The 18,347-nt window shown below is 40.6% G+C and overlaps 1 protein-coding gene and 1 long non-coding RNA gene across 9 annotated transcripts; both read left to right on the forward strand.

The window, feature by feature from the left end:
* Nucleotides 1-476: 476 nt before the first annotated feature.
* Nucleotides 477-12,645, forward strand: tfcp2l1 (transcription factor CP2-like 1). Of its 8 annotated transcripts, XM_026144832.1 has the most exons (17): nt 747-821; nt 903-946; nt 1,301-1,491; nt 2,728-2,801; nt 2,952-2,957; nt 4,629-4,734; nt 5,461-5,567; nt 5,660-5,815; nt 5,914-6,024; nt 7,408-7,511; nt 7,841-7,892; nt 8,026-8,119; nt 8,311-8,401; nt 9,172-9,254; nt 10,287-10,429; nt 10,894-10,945; nt 12,218-12,645. In XM_026144832.1, exons 1-17 carry the CDS (start codon nt 759-761, stop codon nt 12,253-12,255), a joined length of 1,515 nt encoding a protein of 504 aa, XP_026000617.1. In that variant the 5' UTR covers nt 747-758; the 3' UTR covers nt 12,256-12,645. The 8 variants fall into 8 exon arrangements, with proteins under 8 accessions (XP_026000616.1, XP_026000619.1, XP_026000617.1 ...); XM_026144827.1 differs by having other exon boundaries at nt 2,728-2,957; XM_026144835.1 differs by lacking the exon at nt 10,287-10,429.
* A 1,909-nt stretch (nt 12,646-14,554) lies between these two features.
* LOC113008431 (uncharacterized) lies at nt 14,555-17,929 on the forward strand. The gene is made up of 3 exons (XR_003270018.1): nt 14,555-14,799; nt 17,492-17,556; nt 17,873-17,929. It is a non-coding gene; the product is annotated as an uncharacterized LOC113008431 (long non-coding RNA).
* Nucleotides 17,930-18,347: the final 418 nt, after the last annotated feature.

Raw genomic sequence — 18,347 nt, forward strand, 5'->3', positions numbered from 1 at the left:
AGCTCGGATGGCGTCGTCTTTGTTTCCCTCGCAGGTTGGACCTGCATCCGAGCGCTGAGGTGTGCTTAGCGGCTCTGGATAAACATTAACCCGGGCAGACTTTGAGATGACCTGCTCTTAATCTGTCACTCCCTTGAGGAGCTATGAGGGGTGAGCTGCAGGGGTTTCTACTCAACCTGCTGAAACTAAACCTGCAATAAAGATTAATGTGCCTTTTTCAAATTTAAATATCATCATTTAATTGTCATTTAAGCTGCTGTGTTGGCTTTTAGAAATATCAGAGATGATAAATATGCTTACTGACATTCATTTGAGGGCTTTTCCTGTGTTTGTTTCCTGAAAGTCCCCTCTAAACATCCTCACCCACAGTGAGTGTTTTGTTGGCAGTGTCAACAACTGATCAACTGAAGCTGCTATTAATGCATCACCCGAGGTGGACATTGGTAGTGGGAGGTGTGCTCTCCGCCTCTCAAAGGTCATCCAAGGTATGCTAATAGCAGGCCTGATGACATCACTGGAGCCATATAAGGGGTGTGTGGCGAGGCTGGGCTGCAAACCTCTCTGAGCTGAAATCCGAGGAAGCCAGCAGGCACAACGCTCGCGCCCTCTGCCTCCACGCCTTCTCTGTGGTCCTGGAATACAAGACAACGCCGCCACACTGGAAAATATGCTGTTCTGCCATCCCCAGCCTGAGTCCTACCACCAGCACTCTGCTAGTTACATTAGGTAAAGCACTGCCATGTTGCCAAGCTCCAGAAATGTCAGGATTTCACACACAGGTGCAGCAATTTACCAGCTCCACAGGTGCTCGCGTGGCTTTGGTAAATGTGCTGATTCACAGTGATTGAGGAGCACATTTAATGTGTTATTGACATGAAATGAGTTTTAAAAATGCATTTCAGGCGTTCGTTCATTCAAAGAATTGCACTCAAAATCCACATTTCAGGTTAGTTCCACTTTATCATGTCAGTTTGTAAAAGTTTCCGTTTGATTTTTAGTTTTGGATATCATGATGTGTGTGGTGTTTTTCAAAGTGTACAATTTATGAAATTCAGAAGGGAACACTAACGGTACAGCAACAAAAACACACGACACAGTCATGCACTTACAAATCTGATCAACTGACACCAGATCTGAAATTAAAAGTTATTTTATCTTGTACTTAAGTTTATTTTTTAAACAAAGAAACATAGACAAAAAAGAAAATACCCAGTTTAGCCCACCTTTTTCTTTCTTTAATGATGTATTTAACCTGAACCGTGCTGCATGACAACAAACCTTTGGGCTTAAATGACTGAAGATCAGATGTGACAGCTGGCCATCTCCTCGTGATCTCCTCCAGAGAGGCGTTGGCGCCTTTCATAAAGAACGAAGAAGCTCGGCTCATGGCTGAAAATGGTGCCAAAAGAACCCCGTTCCAGTACATTCTGTGTGCAGCCACTTCACCGGCTGTGAAGCAGCAGGAGGAAGCGCTCACTTATCTCAACCAAGGTACTTACACTGTTAGTCTCCGTGACGACTGTACAGACCGAAGCTCATTTTGTCACACGCAGTCCCAGCTGAAGCATGGGAGATGCTCAGAGTTCAATCCATTCATTTAAATACACTAAGAGAAAAATTTGGTTTGTTCTGCAACAGAAATCAGGTTGAAGTTTTCTGATGTTTGTCCAGTTCTATGGAAGCAAAACCAAAAGTCATAATTGTTTAAATATCTTCACTTTGCTAGTTCTTCTGTTTGTAATACGCTTTAATTATTTCTGGATTGGACTTCCCTCTTTGAGGGTTTCTCAAAATATGGTCATTGAGGTTTCCAGTGACTCACGTCTCAAACATGATTGGTTCCAGTTTGGCTCATTTGACAAACTTATGATAATATTCCTTAAATTTAAATATTAGTTACTGGGAATTGGTCACATTTTTCTCTTTCATAGTAATGTAGACTGCAAATGAATTTTGGACTTTTTTTAGCTTCCATAGCTTCTGTCTTTAGACCTGGATCTCAGAACATCCTGTTTACATAGTTGCACTCACACACTCAGTCTCTGTTATTGATGATTAAGATTTGACATGTTTAATATTTGAAGAATTCATTTATTTAAAAAATCAAGTATTCAGATTTATTGATTGATTTGTGCAAGATGAGCTTCTACGTGAGTGTTAATTTGTCTGACTTGGATCATCTAACCTCACTCATCAACCCCTCTCTCACTCATGTCTTTTGCTCTTTGCATTTCACACTCTCCCCTCCTCTTCCTCCTCTTCGTCCTCTTCTTCGTTTTCTGCCTTCTGGAACCTTCTGATTTTTTCCGTCTGTCGTGTTTGTCAGTGACGTTTTTATTATCTGTGCTTTATCTTCCTCTGTGTTTCTACGAGTTTGCCCTGCTTATCTGCTCTACAGTAATTTGTTTGCAGTAAAAACACAATGAAAGTGAGCTTGCTGTTCCACGCAGCTTGTGGCCATTCAAAGAGGGCATGTATTGATTAGTAAAGTTAATTGCCATCAGGGTTTGTAGCTTAGTTTTAGAAGCACTGACAGTTAGTTTTAGCGTCCCTCATTGGCTGTGTTATTGACATGTTGTTGTGATAATGTATTATGTCTGATCAGGACGACTAAACGGAAACGTTTTCCAGTGTGTGGTCTTGATATCTACGCCTCTTTTCTGATTGATTGATTTCCTTTTATAAAAAAATTTTTAATCAGGATGTTTTTAATGTTTTAAAATGTAGGTCAGTCCTACGAAATCCGTATGCTTAACAGAAAACTAGTGGAGTATACAGATATAAGCAGCAAATATGTGAAGGTAGGTGTAAGGTATTGTGTATTTTTGTCTGTTTTATTTGTCTTTCATGTGACCTCTCCCTCTTTCTCCTCTCGTCTGTTCACTTCCCTGGTTCGTCGCCGGTCCCTTGACCTTCCCTTCCACTTTGGGGGTGCTGCATCGACCCTGAAGAGCTTGGTACTATCACCCAAACTCACTGCTCCTCCTCTTTAAACTTCACATAAGCCCTTTACAGACGTGCAGCTCAGCTTCCTCTCACATTTCCAGCACACACACACACACACACACACACACACACACACACACACACACACACACACACACTTTCTCTCTTTGGTATGTCTCACCAAGCTTTTCTGCTTCTGTCTGCTTTACCTGGATCTAAGTCACATGATCGTTGTGCTTGTAATTTTTCTGAAATGTTGTTTCCTGAAGTTGAAATGAGAAAAATCCCTCGGCCTTGTGAAAAACAAATAAAAAAACAAAACAAAACAAAACTAGCAGCTCTCGGGTTCTCCAAGTTTCAGATGGCAGTCAAAGTTTCTACTTCCTCATTTAACAAGAAGTTAGTCACACACTCACCTAAGAGTTACTTCATTATGGTGTGAGTGCATCCTCTTGACGCGTCTCTGTCGTCAGGACACATCGTAATGTTCGCCGTAGCATCCTAGAGACGCAGGAATGGGACAGGTGGCGTCTGTGCAAACACATGACGTGGAGCATCCAGAGCTGTTTGAGCTCGGCTGCTCAGTCATGCACGAGCCTCCCCCATAAATAGCCCAATGATACATGTCTCTACAGGCTGCTCATTTCATCTGTGGATTTGTGTCTCGTCCACGCAGATTTTAAAAGGTGGCTGTTGCTAAAATTCCAACCTGATCGAGCTCAGTTTTTTACAGATGAGCGTAAGCATGATGCGGTTCTATTAGCTGGTAGCTAAAGCTGTACGCAACAGTGTGAGGCGACTGAAAAGAGATCAGAGCTCCCACATGTCATAAGGTTTTAGGATTTGGATGAAAAAGGTTCTGTAAGTAAGTCTTCAAAAGTGGGGTTGAATGACGGAAGGCGTAAAAGTTGCTCCTTTTTTCCTGTTGACTAAATCACATCCATGCTATCAAAGGTCAGTGAAGAGGTCAGTCTTGACTTCACTAATTTGTATCATACATTTGGCATGTAAATGTTGTGGTTAGGGTTAATTAAACTATAAATGTCTAATGCCTTTAAGGTTAAGGTACATAGAGCTGAACGTACGTATTGATGTGTTAACATCAACACAGAATTGTGACAGCATACAAATTTCCAGGGTTATTGTCTTTCAGTTGCAAGGGTTTCAGTTTAGTTAATGTCCATCGCATTTTTGTGGATTTTCAGAGGTTTGAAATGCCCAAATTAAATTTGGCCACCATCTTGTACCTTCTGAAACTCAATTTAGCATGTCGCTAAAACAAAACCAGACCCTAGCCCCAGATGACCTGACCTCATGGATGCTCAGAGATGAAGCATAAACCGGTCCACTGAGAGGATCTTGTTTTGCAGAGACTGTGGGAGCTCTGTCACATAGAAGGAAAGTCACCAGCATTACTGCATGTCTCAGGTATTACATGTAGCCTGACTGACAGCAGGTCATTGGGCTTTTGTGACTACAGTTTTAACTCTGACTGCTTAAGAATTGGTAAGAAAGGAGCTGCAAGTACTCCCTCCACGCCCTGTTTCAGTGCGTGTATAAATAAAACAGGGGAACCTTTTCGCACTTTGCCCAACATTCCTGCTGTTTAGCTTGGTGCGAGCTGCCCTGTGCTCAGCTCACAGCCGTACTCCTGTCTGAAGCCTGATCCTGCTTGTTCACAGAGTATTGTGCGCGTGGTTTTCCATGACCGTCGACTGCAGTACATGGAGCACCAGCAGCTGGAGGGATGGAAGTGGAACAGACCTGGAGACCGAATCCTGGACATAGGTGAGCTCACCATACCAACATACTCATGGATCACTGATACTCACAGATTTGTGGTGGTTCTTGGTCAAAGTCACTATTTGTGTGTCTGACTGCACAGAAAGTCCAGTAATGGCATGAATACCCAAGTACAGTGAGAGAAGTGATTTTGGAAACTCACAAATATTTGCTCACAACAAAATTAAATATGCTAAACACCAAAGATGAAGATAGTGCTGTGGGTTTCCTCGTGTACAACAGTGTGCAGCAGAAGTGATGCCATTATTAATGGCGTGTGGTGAACTGTAGTGTCATACTTAAGTATGAATGATTATGGAGCTGTGCTGGACCAATGCATTGACAGTAATCCAATGATCAATAGCCATTTGACGCGTCTCCCAAAAGTTCGTGGCAGATGTCTACCAGGAGGTTTCTTCCTGTTAAAAGGGAGTTTTCCCTTCCCACTGTCACCAAGCACTTTCTCAAAGGGGGTCTTATGATTGTTGGGATTTTCTCTGTATTATTGTGCGGTCTGTACCTTATGGTAAAAAGCACCTTGAGGTGACTGCTGCTGTGACTAAACGCTACATGAACTGAATTGAATCTTAGGTTCTTAGACTTCAGAAGGTTAAACTTTTAAAGTTAAACCTCTCCTCAGCTTCAGATGTTAACAGGTTAACCAAAACACAAATGTCTTCACGTGGGCTTTAAAATCAAAGCTGAAATAAGTGGCTGGCTCATTACTTGCAGATATCCCTCTGTCAGTGGGGATCCTGGAGCCTCGTTCAGACCCTCTGCACCTCAACACCATCGAATTCCTCTGGGATCCCCTGAAGAATGCTTCTGTTTTCATCCAGGTACACATCCAATTCCAGTCTCAGTTCCTTGGAGGTTGTGGTCTTTAGCTGAATTTATTTTTCAGCTCTTCTCTATTCTCTTGTCCTTTCAGGTCAACTGCATCAGCACCGAGTTCACCCCCCGGAAGCACGGCGGGGAGAAAGGGGTGCCCTTCCGAATCCAGGTGGACACTTACACCACCAATGAACACGTCGATGAATACGTCGAGCATGTCCACTCATCCAGCTGCCAGGTCAAAGTCTTTAAGGTACAATACTTTATTTACTCTTACCTCATGCTCATCTCTGATTTTTAACATCCTCAAATCTCATGATTTACACCACACGTCCTGTTTTTTTTTTTAAGCCAAAAGGAGCTGATCGCAAACTGAAGACAGATCGGGAAAAGATTGATAAAAAGACCCCTCAAGATAGAGAAAAGTATCAGCCATCCCATGACACTACCCTGCTGAAAGAGGTGAGGCCTGAGAGGACCCTTTGTTTGCCTTCTGCTTTGACTTTATTGAACCTAGCTGTAAATTCTTGGGTTACTTGGATGTTTCTGGAATTTGATCAGATCTGAATATTTCCCCCCTCCTTTTCGTTTTGCTTCTTTGCTCACCAAACCATGTAAACCACTATTACGTTACAGTTTGTTAATATGTCACTTTGCTTGTTGCATTGTTTGTTTTAAAAGTTTTCTTTCTTTGCTGCTGTCAGTGACTGAGGCTTTGTCAGTGCTAGTTTGTTATTCACCTGGAGGAAAAGAAAACCTGAGGAACCATTGTACTGGTCATGTTCATTACAAAAATCACACATGACACTGTAGCAATACTTACCATTACAAACCATTTATAGCACAGGAAGTCTTTATAGGAAGAAAATGAAAAGTGTTTGCTAAGTGTGACATAGATACTTGTTAACTAGTGCTAAATTGGTTAAATAAAATCCTACAATTTCACCTAATCAGGAGTTCAGACTTCTTGGACGGTCTGTTAGTACAGTTAACCACACAGCAGCCACATTATTGGTCAAATAATCGCATTAAAAATGCTTCCAAAGGCTCCAGCAGCGCCTCTATCTGCGGTGAAGCCTAGCAGACAGCTAGCAGCTACAGCCACCATCCTCCTGTCAGTCAAAGAGGCCACGCCCATAATAATACAAGCTTTAAGTATATATCAAATTAAAAGCCGATTTTGTTACAAACATATACAGATATTATCAGGGGATAAATGAATTATAGAGACCAAAACAGTTTTTGTGTCAGGCTAAAATTCCTTTAATATGGGAGACCATTAAAACTGACTCACTGCTGGACCCTCTAGTGGACATTAGAGGAACTGCAGGTTTGCTGTAGCTTTGTCTTTCAGCTCTGGAGTTTGCTAAAGTCGATTAAAGTTGCCCGGATCTTTTCAGAATAAAGTTTTCTTCAGAGCTCTGTACTAGACAACCTGTGAAGCTGTATATTACGACACAAATGTCAGCCCGATGAGACATTAACAGACTTTATCCTGGCGCGTGTCTGGTACAAAGTTTGCATGATGTTCAGCTGAGGCCATGTGAGGTTAGAGCTCTCTGTTATTGTAGAGTCTTTACACCTGTCATTTAAAATAACTGAAATATTGGTGAATGGCACTGCCTCCTCTACCGCCTCTAAATCTCACATTAATGGAATGAAACAAAACTAGTGAGCTAAAGGAGATGAACTACCTAAAGTTGTTACTATGTAGACCATAGGTTTACACACATCTGTGATCACTCGCTGCACTTTGAATGTGATTTTGAACCCTTTAATCTTTGTGAAAAGCTTTCCACTTCATTGCACATCTTCTTCTCTTTCTCTCTTCTTCTCTGTGTGCAGTGCTCGCCGTGGCCCGATGCCTTAAATCTAACCAGCCACAGCACCAGCAGCACGCCATCACCAATTTACCACAGCTCACCAACCTCCTGCACTTTCACTGAGGGGTGAGTAAGCATTCACACCACACTTTAATACTTGTTTGGTGGTTTCCACCGACATAAAACGCATCTCTTCAGTCAAGGTCTGCAGGGGAACTGTGTTTTGTTTCAATTACGGGTTGAAAATTTGAAAATGTTTCTCTGGTGTGATTGTGCTTTACACTCTATGAGAGTACTTTCACAAGCACTAACTTCTGCAGCTATTAGCAGATGCAAAACAGAGAATTTTTAACAGCATATAAAGAGCAGACAGATGTGTCTCAGGGCAGTTAGAAGAAAATACTCAACCAATCATCCCAATGTGTTCTTTCCTCCTCATGTTTGCGTTTCTCTAGCAACTGTTCTCCAAACCAGCAGGGGGAGCTGTTCATGCCCGGCTGCTCTGATGTAAGTAACAGAGACCGGTGCAGTGTGAAAGTGTTAATGTTGCTCTCTTATTCCTTTTAGGCCATTATTTGGAGACAGTGGATGCTGTGCAGCTATACTCATTTCAAGGGCTCTTCTTCTTTTTGACATGTAGCACCTTCTGCCGTCGTCCTCGCCGCAGGACACTCAGCAGTGGCTGCACCGTCACAGGTTCTCGCCTTTCTCAAGGCTCTTCACCAGCTTCTCAGGTACCGCGTGTGAAAAACACACCACACACTTTAGTCTTGGAACTTTTGTCAGAAAGCGCAGGCATGCAGTGCAGGAAAGACAAACTGAGGAAGAACTGATTAGTGTTGATGTGTTCGTCTATCGCAGCGTCAGATCAGATCTGCTGTAGATCAGGGCAGCAAGCAGAACCAGATTTCTGCTGTTGTTGCAGGTGCTGATCTCCTGAGGATGACCAGAGAGGATCTGATCCAGATCTGTGGTCCAGCAGACGGCATCCGCCTCTTTAACACGATGAAGGGAAGGTGAGCCATTAAATTACACTGCCCAGCCACACCCAGAGCCATTTGCATGATTTACTGGTTGGTGCATCTACAGACACAAGATCATGGAATATACAAAATAGGCATGGCTCCTGTTTCTGGATGTGAGGCCAGCTGAAGTGCCTCAACCCTGCATTTATGGCGACTGTGGCTCAGGGGGTTGGGAATCGCATCTGTAACCAGAAGGTCGCCGGTTCGATCCCTGGACTCTCTGTCCTGGTCGTTGTGTCTTTGGGCAAGACACTTAGCCCTACTTGCCTACTGGTGTTGGCCAGAGGGGCTGATGGCGCGATATGGCAGCCTCGCTTCTGTCAGTCTGCCCCAGGGCAGCTGTGGCTACAACTGGAGCTGCCTCCACCAGTGTATGAATGTGAGAGTGAATGAATAGTGGTATTGTAAAGTGCTTTGGGTGCCTTGAAAAGCGCTATATAAATCCAATCCATTATTATTATTATTATTATTATTATTCATTCTAATAACCAGAAGGGGGCGACTCCTTTGACTTTTAACACAAGTCAGGTCATATGGAAGTCCACACAATTCTAGTCCTTTGGGATGTTCCTAAAGTCTAGTCTAGTCTCTTCTCTCAACCATAAATTATATACAAAGATGGATTTGGACACTGATATGATCCATTGTTTCTCCATTACAGTAAATTTATGATATCGGCCTCTTGAGCAGACTGCATCTTAAGCTTTAGTGCTGCAGGTCCTTGAAATGCATTCAATTCAAGCTTTTGCTCACATTTTCAGGTGTGTACAGCCCCGTCTTACCATCTATGTGTGTCAGCAGCAGGCCAGAAATCAACCTCCCATCAAACCAGGCTGTGGAGAAAGTAAGTGTGCAACAAGAATTCGGTCTGAATGCTCATATTTTGTCCTTTCAGTCCTCTGTCTGTAAGATAAGATAAGATAAGATAAGATAAGATAACTCTTTATTGTCATTGCACAGTCATACATAGTACAGTAGTACAATGAAATTGGAAAAACTGTCCTACGTCGGCACTACATATAACACAACACGACACGATATGACACATCACAACGTAACAAACAACACAACACAGTATATTAACTTAGTATAAAAAAGAAGAATAAGTGTATGTGTATTGCACACTGTTATTATTGCACATTAATTATTATTGCACCTTGTTATAAATATAAATATTATTGTTATCGTTTTAAACATTGTTACCTCCCCCTAAAAAGTCCAGGGAGGTATCCAGTCAGGTCAGCTATTTACATTGATCAGGGCTATTGCCCTGTTGTAAAAGCTGTCCTTGAGTCTGTTTGTTCGGGACCTCAGCAGCCTGAAGTGTGACTGAATGGTTTTAAACAAGCAATTCCTACACACCAAACACAACTGCAGGTTTATTAAGCCCTAAATGAAATATTCAAAACTAAGATAGATGGCAGCCGGAGCTGGACCAAACAAGTCAGAGGACCTGAAGAAGACCTGTAGCCGATGTTAGAGTCAGTCCTTAAAATACAAACAAAATAAAACTCATGAAAAAGACTGAGTCCAATTAATAATACACATGGATGTGCCATACTCTTTCTTAAATATTGTGTTTGTAAGGCACAGCCAATCAGGAGAAAATAAAAGGAAGGAACAGAGGAGGAGCTAAAGATGCTTGTTTCAGACAGTCCATCAACTGAGGAGCTGCACCGAGGCTCAGTATAAGATAAAAAAGGGTTATTTTGAACATTGAGTCATGCACTCTGTTCTACTAGTCCAAAAATAAATGTTTGCAGATGAAACCGGGCAGAGACAAAATCCTAAAATATCAGGGAATCATCACAGAAACTGGCAGAGAGTAACACTTCTGACCTGATGTGATCATTGTATGTCTGTCTTGCCTCTGCAGTCTACCACGCTCTGTACCTGGAAGAGCTGACACTGCTGGACCTGTCTGAAAAGATTGCTACACTGTACAACATCACTTCCCAACAGATCACACAAATCTACAGACAGAAAACCACCGGGATCCACATCTTAGTCTCAGATGAGGTATCTGTCCAGCACTGATTAATATGAGTGCATATCTGCAAATGAGTATGTAGATTCTGTAGGCAAGGGGTAACGTTCAGGTATCGGAAGCTTCCTGACTTCCATCTGTAGTTAACTTCTATTAACTTCTACTAACACTAACACAGTCATCTTTGAGTTGAGTTTGATTAGATGCAGGTAAAAAAATCATTGAGAAGAGGAAGAGAGAGCTCCTGCTTTGCTCTAATCCAGTTTTAAAACAGGATGCTATTGTCTAATGACAATTTCGTTTTTTTTATTAGCCCCATAAAAATATATCTGCCTTCCAAACCCATGACAGACAGAACAGGAAGTCTCAGTTTTCCGTTAGTGATCATCAATAAAAGTTCCACCATGAGCTCCAGATTCCTTCCAAGTCCATGAAGTGCACTTTATACATGTTTCAGCTGTTTCAAGACCAAAGTGTGTGGTGTTCTTCATTTCAGATGGTGCAGAACCTCAGGGAAGAAACCAGTTTCATCATCAGCACCATACGAGGTAACTGACCTTTATCCGTAGAGCCCTGTTTCAGGGAACGTTAAGAAGCTGTGGAAAAGGGAAAGAAAAGCACTCATTTCCAAACAGTCCAAGCACTTAATTAATGTCATTCTGCAACAAATGCAGCAAATCAAATGCTGAAACGAAGAACTCAACCAAAAAAAAAATCAGTGGTCACTTTACATTTAATGCAACAAAAACATTTTAAATAAATAGAGCAGGGTCAAAAAGAAAAACCAAAAAACAACTCATTGCATTGAACAATGTAAGAAAAATATTCCACAGTGTAGAAATGCTACCAACAGTTTGGGGATTTTTTGCTCTACATAACATCATCAAAAGATTCAGAGAAGCTGGAAAGATCTCTGTACACAAGACTGAAAACCACTTTATCCCCTGAACCTTTTTGTGGAATTCATGCAGTGTAAGTCTTGGCATAGCCACGGTGTAATACACAAGACCTTCCCTGTAGAGGACTTCATCTGGATGGCTGCCTGTTTTGCTCCGAGGCCTTTGTTGTTCAGCATTTTGGAGAGGAAAAAAAAGAAATTGGTTCAGGGGCAGCTAAAGGCTGAAAAGTTGTAATTATTAAAGTTATAATCCCAGAGCTGAAAATGAGTTCAGTAATCTGTAGGTAAACAGCATGAACAGAACTTTTCTCAATATAACACGCAAACATAGGATTTCTTCATCTGCTAAATAATATCAAGGAAAAAGCTGAAACAGTGAATGTTGGTGGAGCTCAGGCCTTCAGACACAGTGAACAGGAACATCCCTGCAGGATGGCATCTATATGTTTTGGAGTTGTCTGCTGCCATCTAGATGTTGTTTTACTGGGAAAGTCTTGTTTATTTCAGTGAGATGATCCCAAACCATGGCTGTGGCTGTATTCCTGCAGCATGGCTTCATAGTAAGAGTCCAGGCGCTAAACTGGCCTGACGCAGTCCAGAAACCAAAGGATGCTGCTGAGCAGCTGGTTTCCTGCAGCAAGCATGTTTCCTTACTTCCAAAGAACAGATGAAGCGGTTTAGTGGGAAACAGCTTCTTAAAGCTGCCATCAAATTCAAAATGAATAAATCAAATTCTTTAGTTTCAGCGTTTGCAGCTGTTTTATTTTCAGTGCTTTTGCATTGTTTTTATTTAGAGTCACAGAGCACACCAGTTCTTTTGAAGAGCAGAAACAATTTATTGATATTAAGCTTCAAGCTTTCATCAGGATGTTTTTTTATTTTATTTTGAATGATCTTTAACTGAATTTTTGTGTGTTAACAGATGAAAACACTGATGGTTACCACGTTGTGTTAAAATGATCTCCGGGACGTGCCTCAGTGGAGTTGTACAGATTGTAAATACGTTTTACTAGACACTGTAATAATAATAATATTAATACTACTAATAATGTGATGTTTAATAAGATTTCCATTAAAGTGAAAATGCTTGTCAGCTCTTCGCTTACTGTTGATTTTGAGCTTTAATGTTCTCTAGTTATTTTTTACATATTTGTTTAGTTACTGATTCTTGCTTTATGTTGCAATTAGTATTAACAAGCGCTGTACCATTCTTTAATATGTCAAATGCAATGCTGTAAATGCAACTGAATGACTCTGATGATAATAAAGCAAAATAAATGGAACACATCATCATGCAGACAAAATGAAACGATGAACAAACAAAACTGTATGATGCTGTTTTAATGAGAAGTGTGATCTCCCGCTGCCTCGGCTCTCTTTGTTCTCCTGCTGGGTCGTGCCGCGTTGGGATGCTCTGAGGCTCTCTATTTTCTGGGTGAAGTGGAACATGCTGCTTTTAAAGATTCGATTTTGACTTGCTGTGAATAACTGTGCTGTGTTTGAGAGTAATTATTTGGCTGCTTTTAAGATATTAAACCTGCACTGGGGGGAAAGGAGAGTCAACAGTAATTACAAGCAAAGCAAAATCACCAGGCCAAGATGTCACTACTTACAGGTCCTTAAAGTTAAACTGTAAGTGGAGAGGCACTGTCATATGTCATACATAAATGTCTTAAATCTTGACAAATGCCCACACTGTAACAAAGGTAACAAAACTAATAAAAGACTGAAAGGAAATAAAATCGAATTTAAAACAAAAACTAAAGAAGAGTTTAAAAATAAACAGTAATAATTGCGGACCAGCTCAAGATCCAGGTATAAAATTTAAACCCCACCTCACTGTGATGTCCACCTTCTCTGTGCATCATCTAATCAGCTCTATAAGTAACTTAATTCATTTCATCAGTATTGTATATTTTGAGTTCAAGCTTCTGGACAAAATGACCTTGCTCCATGAAAATGCTGTCATGCTGTTATTTTAACGATTAAAAACTCAAAATGGTGCACCTAACAATATCAAAGTAGACTTACACAAACACAGAGAAACTTTTTTAATATCCTACATGCTTGTTAACTACACAACTGTGCACAATGATCCAAACTCCAGGAGTCTGGAAAGTTGTGGTTCTTAGATGTGGACTCTCTGATCCAAAGAGTTCAGTTGGGGGAAGAAGAGAAGAATAAAATCACTGAAAGTAGAAAAGGTGTGTGGTGGAGATCTTGGAAAACTTTGTGAGATCTCGCAACAGTTCATTTTCATTTTTTTTCTCCAATGTCCCTTACAGGGCTCAGTAAGATCCTACTTTCCTTCTGATTTTTGCAGTTACCAATGGTAATTCTTTTCAGTACATATGTAACACCCCCTCTGGCCACATTGTGGCAGTATTCCCAGTCACACAGAAGCTTGTATGTAAATCTGGAAGTATCCAAAAGATGAAACAGAGAAAGTGTTTCACTTTGTCTCGTGGTTAACATGTTTACTGCACTCTCTTTTTTCCCACTATTATAGTATTGAGTGTCTCTGTCTCTCATGCACAAGACCATGGTTCGATTCCCTGATTGAGAGATACTCCTTGTCTTTCAACTTTTAGAAAAGCAAAGTGCACACTGTGAGTAGGTCTTGAGGGAGGTTAGTGTTTCAGGGAATAGATTGTCAGGAATAGATCATCTTTCTGTGCTTGGTTTTCTCTACAGTGAAAGAATATAAAAATGCAGTTGCAATACAATTGGTCTTATTTTTAAGCAAATCAAATCAAGTCAGCTTTATTTATATAGCACATTTAAAAGACATCAAGTGTCTGTCAAAGTGCTGAACAGAGGGATAATATAATCAAATAAAAAGAATTCAAATAAGATGAAAAAAAACGTAAGACATCCATATACAGGCAGAATCTTATATGCACTTGTTTGTATATAAGATATGTAAGTATATATATGTACATGCACACATACAATGTGTGTGTGCATGGGGTTTGATAACCCCTTTGATTTGCTTCATCATATTTTCTAATCTTTGACTTGGAAGGAAGTTGGTTTGGAAACACATTTGGCAATGCTTCATCTTCTGCTTTGCGTTTGTGTAGGAGCCCCGTCAAAAACGTGTCCATTATACGAGCAGTGTCCAAGCATTCCTTTTTCTTTCTTTTAATGTATAGCGTGCCCCCCTGCATTGGCTCTGCGCTCACCCCACACTTTGGGAACCTCTGTTTTAACCAATGAAATTATAAGTGGGCGGTGTCTTTTTTGCGGGTTTCAGTGTTACACTGACACGTCAGCTCAAATCCCTCTCCAAAAGTGTGACACTCCTTCAGGCGGGAAATTTGTTTGACTCCATTTTTGTACAGTCGGAACAAGTGCTGCCAGGTGGTTCATCTTTTCTGCAGTCATTGATAGAAAAAAGCAGCAAGAGCTTCTTTCGTTTACTCCTCTCCAAAACCGCCACATTAAACTGATAGAGGAGCTCAGCTTTAAACCGAGAGGACTGAAGAGCGGACTGGATGAAATGTGAGTGTTCGTCAGTATTTGTTTTGAGCGTTTATTGTTATAAAAATCAATGGAAAACAGTAAATACGTAGTAAGGATGCAACCAGTTGTCCCAGCTCCTTTATGGTTTTTGTTGTCCTGACACTAAGGTTACTTACATTACGCTACATTACGTCAGCGGTCCCCAACCCCCGAGCCTCGGACCGGTACCGGTCCGTGAGTCGTTTGGTACCGGGCCGCGAGAGTTGAGGCTCAGGTCTGAAATATATAGTTTTCAGGGGTTTTAGCGTTATTTTGTCATCGTTTTTATCGTTAACTCGGTTTTCCTGGGTCTTTTCACGTGTGTTATGAATAAATCTTATTTTTTTCGGTACCGGTACTAGTTTTACTTGGTTGTATTTATCCGCGACACCTTAAAGGCCGGTCCATGAAAATATTGTCGGGCATAAACCGGTCCGTGGCGCAAAAAAGGTTGGGGACCGCTGCATTACATGACATAATATACCTTCCTGTCTCCACTGATACCAATTGTATCACATCTAAAAAGAAAAAAAGTCGGTCGGCAGTTATTGAATTATATACTGTTCTGTTGCCTTAAGTCTTCTGGATTTGTGGAAAAGACATTAAATGCTGATGCAACTTCCTGTTTTTATTCTAACCCTAGCTGTCATCATAGAGGACACTACTGAAATCACTTTTATTACTCAAAAGTACAAGAGGGTTAGAGCCACTGGGGGAAAAATATAGGGTTAATTTGGATTTATTTATTTATTTTTGTAAATTTTGTAAATTCTAGTAGCCCTAATCCTCTTCCATACAGAGAAAACAGAGAAGGTCATGTTAAAAACACTTGAGCTTAGTAGCAAAACTACTGTTATTGTAGTTGTAATAATTGCTCTGAGCATAGAGCAATAAATTCAGATTTTTATTTAACTGATACTAAATTATGTTACAAATCTGACTCCAAAATTGATTATTGTATTGCAATAAAATAATCAAAAACAATGCATACTACAACATACAGCTGACTTACAACATGTTACCATGTAATGCACATAATGCCATGTAGTGCACCTGAACCAAAGAGCAGCGCCTTTTGCCAATAAACCAGCTGCACTTGAAAATTAAACTTTTCTTTAAAACTCATCATTACTCCTCATTTTGAGATCAGTTCAGTGAACCTCCGTTTCCTCTGCCTTCACCAGCAGCAGTGCTCCTAAACCTGTACACAGGTTCAGCATCAATGGGGCCTTCTCACGTGTAGAACTTACCTATACAATGCATATTAATGTATAATCCTGTGTTATTAAACGTATTATCAAGGCTGCTGTCTCAATGTAATCAAGACAGCAATAGCTCAGTAGGTAGAGTGTTCACCCCATGATCCGAAAGTTGGGGGTTCGAATCCACTGAACGGCCACCCTGAGGTATCCTTGAGCAACGTACCGTCACTTCACACTGCTCACCAGGCACTGGATTGGTAGCTGCCCACTGCTTCACTGAGTGAATGGGTTAAATGCAGAGGACTACAAAATTCCCCACATGTGGGACTATAAGGGCTTAAAAAAATAAAAAAAAAGCTATTGAGGCTGCTGTCTCGATGAGATCTGACATCCTCTTTAGCCCGGAGGATAAGTAGTAATACCACAGATTAGTTTTCAGTAAGGAAGCAGTGTTTCTGTATCCTGCTTTTGTTTGTTCCTTGTATGGTAGCATGTGTGAATGCAACAAAGAGCTGTATCACCTGCCAACACTTTTCAGAAGTGTTTGTGAGGTCATGCAGTGATTTCCAATCAGGTCTGTCTCTAATGTAGTGCAGGCCTGAACACTATCAACATCTAAGCTCTGCGGCATTTTTAAATTGTTTCATAGAGTGATAAATTTCCTAATTTTACTATAGAAACATTCAGCCTGTCAGGGATTTTCTTTTAAAACACAGTCATATTATACAAATTTTATTCAAAATATTTTTTAGCATGTAGTGGTCGCAAGATAATGTGAGGGGGACCAGACGGATAAAAACAACCACACAAGCCTTCAGACATCTTTCAGAGCTCTGAATATATTTCTTATATAGATACAGAATTTTAACATTTTCAGCATTTCTTTTACTTCCCCTTTTTGCCTCTTCACCCTCTGTTTTAGGCACTTTTCCCCATGCAGTCACACAGACTGCCTCTCCTAACTTCTCCATTTGTTTAGTGACTGTCTTCCACCCATCTCCACTTCCTCTCTCGCCTTCACAGCCCATTGCCGCCTCCTCTCCTAGAATGTGACATGGTGCCTGTCACATTCTACTCCACACACACACACAGCTGCGGAGATCTACTATGCCAATCTAACCAGCTTCTTTTTCTCAACCCAGCTGCTATTAAACAACATAAAATAATTCACTCGCCTGTGGGACAACATATAGGACTCTTAAAGTCCTTTTAATTTAAACAGTCACAGTGAGTTTTACACTTCATGGCCAGCAGACATCAACCTGTAGTTCTTAGCAAAAGTCTCTTTCTCTAGTGCCCAGACACTGGAAGCATTTCGCATGAGTATCGTTTAACTTAACGAACAGATAATTTAGACTTTGTCCAATATGTACACTTTGATATAACAGGTGTTGCTTACCTTTACATTCTGTTGGACCGGTTCTCTGTTCGCCTCGTTCCACGACCCCCATTCCTCTATTGCTAAATATTCTCTTTAAATTATTTTGTAGCATCACTAACCTACATTTGTGAAAAAGGAAGCAGTACTGTCATGGCAGATCAAGGTGAAATGAAGGTAAGTAAAAATTGGAAAATGCTTTCATTAAACTGCCAACTTTAATAAAACAAATGTTAAGAAATTAGCTTTTATAAATTAAAACATAGGGTTGATGTTTTTCACTAGATATATTCAGTAAATATTGAACTGTGTAACAATTAATTTAGAAATTAGGAATGTTAACTGGACTTTATATTTCACTGCCATGAGGATGATCTTTCATCAGACATACAAGATTGGAGTAAAGATCAGATTATACAATCAGCTAAACTTTATAGTGACTGCACACTTATTTATGTAGTGACTTAAACTAAGAAAAAAAACTTTATTTTAGACTCAAGAGGAGAATCTGTCCCCTGACATCAAGAATTGGAGCAAACATCAAGTGAGACAATGGGCTCTCGAGTTGGATGGTGTGGATGACAAAGTTGCTGAAATATTGTTTAATCAAGACATCAATGGGCATAGTCTTCTTCTTTTAAATCCAACAGACTTGACTGCAACTGGTGTCACTTTAGGACCAGCTAAGCTTCTCATTCATGCCAGAGATGAAGTTGTGCAATTTAAAAAAGAAGAGCCATTAGGCTCTAGAAACCAGCCTGGAAAACTGTGCAAGCCGTATCCATTTGATAAATACCACGATACATTAAGATATATTGAGAGCAGGATTCTTGATGTTACAGAATCAGGTGCCTCAGATTTGATTGAACCCTGCCATGAGTACAAAGCTTTCACCAGGACAACAGAAGAAACTAAAATGGAAAAGTTCACATCTGAGGTCATTCGCTTTGCAGCTGCCTGCATGAACA

The sequence above is a fragment of the Astatotilapia calliptera genome, chromosome 16 (assembly GCF_900246225.1).
Source record: "Astatotilapia calliptera chromosome 16, fAstCal1.2, whole genome shotgun sequence".
Classification (NCBI taxonomy): Eukaryota; Metazoa; Chordata; class Actinopteri; order Cichliformes; family Cichlidae; genus Astatotilapia; species Astatotilapia calliptera.

What these genes read in the sequence shown, in the direction of transcription:
- tfcp2l1 (XM_026144827.1), top strand. Translation starts at nt 759, where the DNA reads ATGTCAGGATTTCACACACAGGTGCAGCAATTTACCAGCTCCACAGGT. An exon ending in CATCGACCCTGAAGAGCTTG is followed by an intron (nt 2,958 to 4,628) that starts GTACTATCACCC and finishes GCTTGTTCACAG; the next exon opens with AGTATTGTGCGCGTGGTTTT. An exon ending in GCCAGGTCAAAGTCTTTAAG is followed by an intron (nt 5,816 to 5,913) that starts GTACAATACTTT and finishes TTTTTTTTTAAG; the next exon opens with CCAAAAGGAGCTGATCGCAA.